General features: G+C 48.0%; 1 protein-coding gene across 1 annotated transcript in view; it reads right to left on the reverse strand.

Moving 5' to 3' along the window:
* sobpa (sine oculis binding protein homolog (Drosophila) a) overlaps positions 1-4679 on the reverse strand; it is an 80837-nt gene extending 76158 nt beyond the window's left edge. Inside the window, 1 exon segment of the mRNA XM_061261966.1 lies at positions 4407-4679. Coding sequence (XP_061117950.1) covers positions 4407-4502 — 96 coding nt within the window. The 5' untranslated portion in view covers positions 4503-4679.
* Between the last annotated feature and the right edge of the window lie 6113 nt (positions 4680-10792).

Genomic DNA, 10792 nt, shown 5'->3' on the forward strand with positions numbered 1-10792 from the left:
AGGTAACTCCTGTAGTGACAGGTACCTCCTGACGTGACAGGTAACTCCTGTAGTGACAGGTAACTCCTGTCCTGATAGGTAACTCCTGTAGTGACAGGTACCTCCTGACGTGACAGTTAACTCCTGTAGTGACAGGTAACTCCTGTCCTGATAGGTAACTCTTGTAGTGACAGGTACCTCCTGACGTGACAGGTAACTCCTGTACCCGGCAGGTGTGTTTGCTGATCGACCTTCAGCTCATGCCTCAATGGCTAAATCATCCATCCATCCATCCATCCATTATCTTAACCCGCTTATCCTGAACAGGGTTGCAGGGGGGCCGGAGCCTATCCCAGCATACATTGGGCGAAAGGCAGGAATACACCCTGGACAGGTCGCCAGTCCATCGCAGGGCACACACACCATTCACTCACACACTCATACCTACGGGCAAATAAGACTCTCCAATCAGCCTAACCTGCATGTCTTTGGACTGTGGGAGGAAACCGGAGTACCCGGAGGAAACCCACGCAGACACGGGGAGAACATGCAAACTCCGCACAGAGAGGCCCCGGCCGACGGGGATTCGAACCCAGGACCTCCTTGCTGTGAGGCGGCAGTGCTAACCACTGCACCATCCGTGCCGCCTTGGCTAAATCATGGTAGCAATAAATTCGGAAAAAAACGAGTGCTGGTTAAATGGAGAGTTATACACTACCGTTCGCAGTGTCGCCGCGGTGACATAGGTCTGGCATAAAATGAGTGACAGACTGAACCAGAGGGAAATAATTTAAACCCCCCCTCCACCACCACCACCCGCCCGTGATATTACAGAAGAAGCACAAAAAGGTGTTCTCTCTTTAATTTCTCCATCCCTCGTGCCTTGTGGGGTGGGGTGGGGGGTGTGGGTGGGTCCACCACTAAAAGCCCTGTTAAAAACACGCAGAACTGAAATAATTAGGAGGTCTGCTGAATCTTTCAGCAGTAGGCGGGATCGATGTGTGTGTGAGGGGGGGGGGGGGGGGTGACGGCGCTGTGGGGTACACTTAACCGCCCGTGACGCACCAGAGTACTTACTGTACGCCTGCCCCCCCCCCCCCCCCCACACGCACACACACACACACAGCACCAGCCCACACACACACATACACACAGCACCCCCCACACACACACACACCCCCCACGCACACACACACACACACACACACACAGCACCCGGCACACACACACACAGCACCCCCCACACACACACACACACACACAGCACCCCCCACACACACACACACAGCACCCCCCACACACACACACACACCACCCCCCCCTCCCACACACACACCACCCCCCTATGACCCCCCCATGTCAGACTACTGCAGCTACATCCCGCCCCGCCCCCACCACCTTTCCATTGGACACACCCCCCCCCCCACCCACCCACTTGCGAAGAGCCACACGTCATCTCTGATTGGCTGAGGCCGTGGCAGGTGGGCAGGCTAGGTCCACTGTCACCCCTCACCAACCCATCCTCCAAAAATGCATTGTTTTTTTGTTTTTTTTGGAGCGTGCATCATCACATTGGCACCTCCATTCTCCCGCTCAAACCTGTGTGCGGTCCATTCACAAATCTGCCTTTCCACTGAAGCCATTAACAGCAAGGCGCTTCGCCCGAAGATTTGAACCTGCAAGCTCTCGCTGTAGCTGGAACGACACAGACCCGAGTACAACCGTTGCCGCAATATCGTTGCTGGGCGCTGTGGCTGGACAGTCCATAGGTGAGTTCTGTGAGGTCAGGTGACCGTTGAGCGTCCAGCTCACCTGTCTGCCCGAGTGAAGTGCGCAGTACTTTTGTCATGTTGTTCTACTCGGACCGAACAGCGGTCCTTAGTGTTTCCTGCCTCACGCGGACACACGCGCACGCACTTTTCCAGTCCTACACTCCGTGAGGTCATGCAAATGTAAAAAAAAAAAAAAAAAAAGGCACACAAACGCTTGTTTACGGGAACGGTTCAAATTAGAACCGTTACAGGACACGCACTGGTACATCATCCGACGGCGGTTTATGTTTAAAAGTGTGCATTTGATCATAGTAGGAGGAAAGGACTTGATTGAAGATTTGATTTAGTGATGCAGATTACCTCATGTTACCCGCGTTGCTTACATTCTGAAACGATGAGATTGCGGCATTTGCTTTGGAGTCAGTGAGGTATTGATAAAACAAGAAGTGGAAAAAGTGCATCATTGTCAGATGTAATTCCGCGTCGTTTTGTATTAGTATTATCGCATTAGAAAAAAAAAAAAGATTGTGTAATTTTTTTCCGTTCACACAATGTTGTTTTTGTTTCTTGTCGGAGGTTCAGACAAACATCTGTTACAGAAAGAACAACTATCTCCCAAACCGCCGAGGGAGCCCAAGCCAAAGTAAACAAAACAAACCCACCAGATCCAGAACAGGCAGCCTTTATATCAAGCAAGGATAACATTTCGCATGTTTTGATTAAAATTAGTTAATTTGTAATTCTACACCGCACGGATACCAAAAGATGCAATCCACACAGTTTACACAAAGACCGCGTTTCCTCCCTCACGAGGACTCGCTCGGAACTATAAACCCGAGAGCTCCTTTTGGCGTTTTTTTTCCTCCCCAACTTGACGACTAAGTCTATAGAAAGAATCCGCAGGTAAGAAAGACGTATGTGACATTGATTCGTTGTCCTGACAACCCACTACAACAACCTTCACGCAGAGAGTCCTTTAAATAATACGCACAGGCATCCGCATGATTGCTGCTTCAACGTGTTGTGAGTTTGCTGTGGGTAGCCGAAATGTGTGTGCAATAAACGGAATGCTGTCGACTCATTGTATAATATCTTTATTACGAATTATGCCGAAAGACGGAACTGTCCACCGGGGTATGTCAGCAACAAGAAAAGAGAAGAAGCTGGAAAACGCCTGGTCTATATTTGTAAAGATTGGGAAGCTTCGGGTAGAAGACTTGTAGACGTGAGCAAATGAGCCCTATTTAAAGCAATTCAGGCAGGTGTTTCCACCCCATTGAGCACAAGTAATAGAAAAATGCCAGCAGAAAGCTCTCCACTGCAGCCTGGAAAACCACCAGCCTCTCTCATGCGTGCCAACACCGGGGATTTGCCCAAATTCTGCACGACACGCTCTGTCCGCACCGCTACCAGGGCTACACGTCAATTTGATGTAATTGTGATATGATACGGACTCACTAAAATAAGCAATTGCACAATAAATAGCGAAATCCCCACGTTCGCTAAACCGCGGGGACGCCTGATGTATACAAACAATGAGCATATGATCACCCCCAGACAAAGCCGCTATACAGCCCCCTACATCCTCTAGTTCAATTCGGTGCTAAAATATATTATTTTTAAAATCACATGGACTCTCTTTGTAAGAAAAGAAAAATCGCCGAATAAAAATAATAACAATACTAAATGATTCGCCGACGAACCGTATTTGTAAACTTAGAAACGTCAGCGCGACAGGAGAGACAATGTGCCGTTGTCCGTCCAGCGCATGCAGCCGATAGGCGCACATCTGGAATGCTCGCCTCCGGGTTCCTTCGCAACCGCAGCTGGGGTTGGCATCGCTTCTCTGGCGTGCCCGAGAACCCCCTTTTCTTTTCTGGCGATTGTGCCGGACAAGGGGAACGAATAACAAATCACATCAAAGAGAGAGAGAGAGGGAGAGAGATGGAGAGAGAGCTCACTCCTCTGTCTCGTCTTTTATTTTCTGTAGCGTACATATTCTCTTGCTATCAGTATCGCTGTTTTGTAGCAGCGGCGGTAGTAGTAGTAGTAATTGTAGTACTACTAGCAGTAGCAGTAGCGCAGCCATCGAGTCTGACGCACAGGGTTTTCCATTAACTCCACACTGAGCCTTGTATGGGAAAATACCGATATTGCGATAATTACTCATTTTCACTTTTCACCCGTCTCTGACAGTTCCGTTAGATTTACTAAGTGTCCAGCTGTTTGCCCGAAAGCGGAAGAAAACGGCGTGGCGAAGCTTTAAAAGAAAAATAAAGGCAATCAAATGCAACTTGTATTGAGCAAGCTAGCCACTACAAAAGGCAGGGCACTTTTACGGAGACGTAAAAGGAACATTGTGATTGCGCGTGGTTAATGGGCGCATTCTCGGGAGCCGCGTAAACAAAGCCCACATGTACACATAATAGCCGAGCACAGACCAAAAGAAAAAAAAAATCAAAGTTCCCCCACATCTCCAAAATAGCGAGCCGACTATGAATTCTGGTCTGTTTTCAAGCCTGGAGGCGGAGTCGAGGCGCGCTCCGTAGCGTACATCCACGAAAAATGACAAGCGAGCCTTTCCCGATTTCCTTGTTTCCACGCAAATTTTTAAAAGCGAGAGACACACAACCCCGTCAACGCGAGCCCCCCTACCTTCATCTCCTCGTTGATTTCCCTCTTCACCGGGTGAGCCGGTTTTCTGCTCCTTTTATTTTCGGGGGGTCTACCCTCTTTTTCCGTCTCTGCCATTTCTTCTATTATCTCGGTCAATATTTGCGGTGGGGGCAGCCCCACGGGGGGGTCCAGCGGGGCCGCTTCAGAGCAGCAGAGCGACGGGTGTCAGCCGTGAGAATAGCCCGGGCGAAGTTGGTGATGCCGTTGAAGGTACGCGATGCCCGGTCAAGACAGCCATCTTCTGGCTCTTAATTTTCCACAGTCTGCGTGCGAGTTGGTGTGAGCCGTGTCTGTGAAGCAGCTGTAGGGGCTGAGAACACCCCAGACAGGGGGGAGGGGCCTCGGCTGTAACCCTATATGAGGCGCGCTGATCCCAAGAAGGCTATTTCCTCTCAGTTCAGCCACAGATACGCTTTCACCCGTGCGCGCTCCCGACCGCCGCACGCTACTGGCGAAGGCAGGCAATCCACGAATCCATTATCGCCCCCCCCCCCCCCTCCTCTCTCCGACCACCCTTCGCCCCCCATCGCAGTGTCGCCAGTTTGGACGGCGTCCCTGGTTCAGATCGCTTCGGCTGTTATTTAAAAACGGCGGGCGAAGGGGAATCCTTTCCCCCGAAATAAAAGCTGTTTACATTTTGCGCGTGCTTGTGTATTTGTGTTTATGAAATGGATTTAGCTGACGGCATCGAATGGATCTTACTATGCGTCTCTCCTTTCCACAGAGTGTCCCCAAACATTCTTGACGTAGGCTATAGATAAATTACATATTCTAAAAGAAGACAACAATTAAATTGGTCAACTGATTTTTTTTTTAAACGTTTTAAAACGTTAAACCTAATAACTCAAAGTGAATTTTGCGTATGCATTCAGGTCATACCTAACGGCCTTTCAAAGCTACAGTGGCTTCAGTTGTGTGTAATTTTAATTTGAGCAAATATTCCGATCTGACACTGTCGTGTTTCACTTCCAGTCTTAATGAGTAAATCCGCTGTTTTAGACTAACTCTATTTCAGTCTCAAGCGCAAACAGACGCAGGTACTCTAAGATCCACAGCTCAGAACATTCTTCTGCAGAGTGAAGGCTGGTCGCGTTGTGTGAGTTCTATCATTTTATACACAGAATGAGCGCCGTTAACTTGGTTGTAGTGGGGTGGGGGGAGGGTGGGGGGGATGGGTTTACATTAAATAAAAAATAAACACACAGATCACATGCTTTCATTGACATAGTGATTTGATCAGATTTTTTAAAATTCATTTATTTTTTTCCAAAATAAAATCTGCTGATTGGTCGAATGAAGAACGTGATTGACAGATCGTTGCTCGTCACTGGACTCATGATCTCTCCCATCTCCCAGTACCCTTCCCACAATTCAGTGCAGGGACAGGTAATAACCTTTGACCTTTAACCCGTGTGCCAGCACAGACACTGAGTGTCGCCCACACACAGAGGGCAAGGCCCAAGAACATGCAGCCATGTTCATTTCAACTGGAGGGGAGGGGTGGGGTCATACCATACCAGTACCTCCCCAAAAAACAACAAATAATATTGGGGGATCCGGTTGCAGCATTCCACGTCTCTGGCCCCCACTCCCTACATATCCTCCTCACACTGGCTCTGCATCGGAGTTCATATAACATGTCACCACAAGCCCCCCTCTCAAAATGACTGAGGCATACATCGTGGGCAGCCTGTAGCGTAGTGGTTAAGGTGCATGACTGGGTACATGACTGGGAACCCCCGGTGTGGCCACAATAAGATCCGCACAGCCGTTGGGCCCTTGAGCAGGGCCCTTATCCCTGCATTGCTCCAGGGAAGGATTGTCTCCTGCTTATTCTAATCAACTGTAAGTCGCTTTGGATAAGAGCGTCAGCCAAAGGATATGTAATGTAATAGTCAGGATGCCCCCACAGGCCCATCTCAAAGAAAGCTCAGCCCATTACTGGCTGCCATGCACCGCCATTTTATCAGATGTGTACATGGACTTGTGCCTACAATGGGACGTCAGACCTGCGCAGTGGGCTACACTGGTGGCGGTTGAGACGAGTTTCCCCCTCATCACATCACATTATTACATTACTGGCATGTGGCTGACGCTCTACAGTTGATTAGACTAAGCAGGAGACAATCCTCCCCTGGAGCAATGCAGGGTTAAGGGCCTTGCTCAAGGGCCTTATTGTGTATTATTGTGGTACACCGGGATTAGAACCACCGACCTTGCGGGTCCCAGTCATCTAACTTAACCACTACGCTACAGGCCACCCTATATCATCCCTGTAAAGTGCTTTGAGTGTGAGGAAAACACAACACAAATGCAGGGAAATGTTATTCATTTTTATTATATACTGTGTATCTATATTCAGCATGTATTCAATATGATATAAAGATGTAATAAATGACAGTGTAAATGACTGACTATTATTTCTCCACCGCTTTTGGAGTTTAATTGATTTTTGATTTTTTTATGTATTCGCCAGTTTTAACACTCATTAGTGTCTATGGTGTTACCATTGCTTGTGACAGTACTCATAAGTGTCCATGGTGATATAGTGATTACTTATATCATATGAATCTGAAATACTACTGAATCATTTCATAGTTTCATAGAACATGTGTAACTCTATACTACTCACTATGAGTTATTATTTCACATCAAAAACATTGGTTTACTTTATTACATTATTACTGCAAATCTGCGTAATTATTGTATAGTGACACCACAGACACAATTAAACTTTTGATCATTTAGTTCATAAAAAGTACATTAGAAATGTGACCTTCATTGTGCTTCAAAGGTCAGGACCCATGAATGATCTCCTCAAACAGGAAATCGTTTCCCATTTATTTTTAAAGTGTCACTCTCTGCTGAGTAACACCACAGACATCAAATCCCATTTTTAAAAGACCATTGTAAATCATCTGTAAAGACTCACTGACATGTTAACTTGCCCTCTGCCTGTGTTTATATGTGTTAAATTTGGGTTTTGAAACATACGGTTGACGGACCGACACTCTGTACCAAAGCATTGTATAGCTGGACAATAATTCAAGCTCATTGGTTGAAAGTTCTAATTACCACAACCAACGGCGTGGGGGGGGTTTAATGTCAACATCAGCGCGTTCACAGAGAAGGGGTGGGATAAACAGTGTTGTGGTTTGAAGGTGTTTGTTGCTGCAATTCCTCTCTTGACCGTTAGAAGTCCGAAATGACCTATTGTAATGACCTGTATGTTATATACAATATAATATTGTATAACGTATTGCTTCTTCTTAATATTCTTGGTCATGAGTAAACATCTTAAACGATGTAATTAAACACAAATCCAGTTCATTATTGTGCTGTGTGTATTGACGTAGGGAGAGTGCAGAACAGGTAGCTTCTCTGCCTCCAATTAGGTTCCGCCTGCAAATGACGTCACAGTGGTTCACAAACACTAATGGGGCCTATTTGCAGGACCCCCAGGCTTAAAGGGACAGTTCACCAAATAGTCAGTCAAAGCTGTATTTACACTTACCCGGAGGGCTGTCTGACCATCCAGATAGCGTTGCTGAGATTCGATAACTTGAGATATCCATTATGACAGACCTGAGTGGGACCGATTTGTTCCGGAGCTGAAAGATTTGCGTTTGAAAAGCATAACGGCGACATCGACATCCTACATTCTACCAGAGTACAGCAACTGTGTACTGTGATATAGTCAAGGGTTCAAGTTTTACCTTCGATCGCTCTAGGACTCTCGCTGATTTCCACTTTCTTGTACGTCGCTCCGGATAAGAACGTCTGCTAAATGACTGTAATGTAATGTACTGTTACTGTTACTATCTCCACTCAAAGTCTCAACCAAAGCACGCCAAACTTATGGGCCGCTGTCTCAATATTGTTGAAACAAATATTTTACTATATTTAGCATTAGTGACTAAGGCATAACATGCGGAAAGAGACCTCGCTCTGGAGCTTTTTCCAGTGAACAGTTTTGGCACAGCTCAAGCTATGTTTTGAAAAAACAGCTCAAGCTATGTTTTGAAACAGCTGGTAGCTGGTCAACCAGTTCAGACCAGCTCGACATGGTCTGACCAGCTCAAGCTAGGTTTTGAAAGAGCTGGTAGCTGTCTGACCAGCTCATACCCAGCTCATACCAGCTCAATTGTCAAGCTGGTCAAGCTGGCATAGCTGGATGCTGCAGCAGGGCAGACATTGCCTATCACCCACTTGTGAAACTGGGCGTGTCTTGACGCAAACTGCATCGTGCTACAGCGAAGGAACATTTGATCCCTTTTTTCGGAGGCAGAGAAATTGAGTGTTGAATCACACAGAGCGTGTTCCACCGCCTTTGGACTCATGACAGCTGTCTGTGTTAAACTGACACCGCGCGTTGGCTGCAGGTTCCAGCGCAGGTCCCCAGGGCTTCCTCAGGGACTCAAACCCGTGACCCTCCGGGCCAAAGCCCGGCGCCCCTCAGCACGGCTTCTCACCGCAGGGCCTCCTGGGAGCCCTTCACTGCTGATGAGCAACTGTGACCTCACTTCCTGAGCCAGTCACTGTGGCATCCTGAGCCAATGACCTCAATGAGTTTATGCACACACACACATGCACACGCACACATACGCACACGCATACGCACAGACACACACACACACACACACACACACACACACACACAGACAGGCAAGCATGCACACACACACACAGACACACACACGCACACGCACACACACGCAAACGCACACGCACACGCACACGCACACGCACACGCACACGCACACGCACACGCACACACACACGCACACGCGCACAGCGCACACGCACACGCACACACACACACACACACACACATACGCACGCGCACACGCACACACACAGACACACACACACACACATACACGCAAGCATACACACACATACTCAGACACACAGACACACACACGCAAGCATGCACAAACACACACACATGCACACACACACGCACACACACACACACCCTGCGTGCACGGGTACAGACATGCATGTACACAGACACACACACACACACGTACACACACCCCTCCACACCAATGGCAAATGATCAACTACATATTGATCAAGCGCTGTGTGTAATGACAAATATGACAACTAATGTCATGACAGATTTCTAGGATGGGTAGCGTTGCGCAAACAGATGCAATCGGGCCCACTCCCCTTACATCTATAACGTGAAACCCGTTCGCTCTGTTTGAGCCCAGATTTGTTTTCAAACAGTTCAGCGCAGAGGCCTCTGCCGTTGCGAGAGGCACAGCGTGGCTTGCGCAGGGAGAAATCCGAGCCGTAAACACAAATATAAGCGAGGTGTATCGACAAATACCATTAAAAGGTGGAGCAAAAACCCCTGGGAGAGAATTAATGGAAAAAACTGCAGTGATGGCAAACAGTGCGTTGCTGTGCGCTTGGCTTATTTACAGACGATTTCTATTTAAGGACATTGCTTAAGAGATTTTTTGTGAGAGGGCGACTACAAAGGAATTAAACACTGATAGGAAACAGCTGGGTTAAAAAATATACACAAACCTGGAATCACTTGTAGGCAGTTAATGAAAATAAACATGCAATTCTCAATAATACACACTTTGTTGATGGAATTAGCTGCAGGGCGGGGTGGTGGGGATGGGGGAGTTGGGGGGGGTGGGGGGTGGGCAAAATGGGCGCAGGGTCGAAACTCCTCAAGCCCAGCAGGAAGTGGGCGGACGGACATCAGGCAAAACACAGGCTGCGTTGCCGTGGATACGAAGATGCGGGATAAAATATGAGAAAACACAAAACGTAAATAAACATTTATTATTCATAGATATTCGGGGGTCTCTCTCCTAACCCGAAACAGACCGGCGCGGTTCTGCCAGGCCCAGACCCGGTCGTTCCGGGCCTATCTGTGTGGTTATCGTGACCCCCCCCCCCCCCCCCCCCCCTCCACTGCAGACAAAGCACGGGTTTATGAGACGCACATTGCGTTTAGCCCGTTAGCAGATGCCGCTACTCAGAGAAGCTTATGAGGCTTAGGTTTTTCTTAAACATACAATCCACTTTTTTTACAGCTGGATTTGTACCCAAACAATGCAGGTTACGTCAGGTTACACAGGCCACCTGGAAACCGTTACGCTAGACGGTGTCTCCGTGCCCAACAGTACTCGTCTGTATTGGTAAGGCTCATGACAGACAGAGACCTGCTATACAGGTGTGGAGAAGGCGTTACGAGAAACCGTAACCAACTCCGTTCCTGGAGTTCTACAGTCCTGTAGGTTTTCGCTTCAAATCCGATTTTGGCCCATCTCGACTCCACTAATTAGCAGCTCAAGGAGATCTCTCGCTGTTGGATGCGGTGAGCTTTGTTTGTGTTG

The sequence above is a fragment of the Conger conger genome, chromosome 1 (genome assembly GCF_963514075.1).
Source record: "Conger conger chromosome 1, fConCon1.1, whole genome shotgun sequence".
NCBI lineage: Eukaryota > Metazoa > Chordata > Actinopteri > Anguilliformes > Congridae > Conger > Conger conger.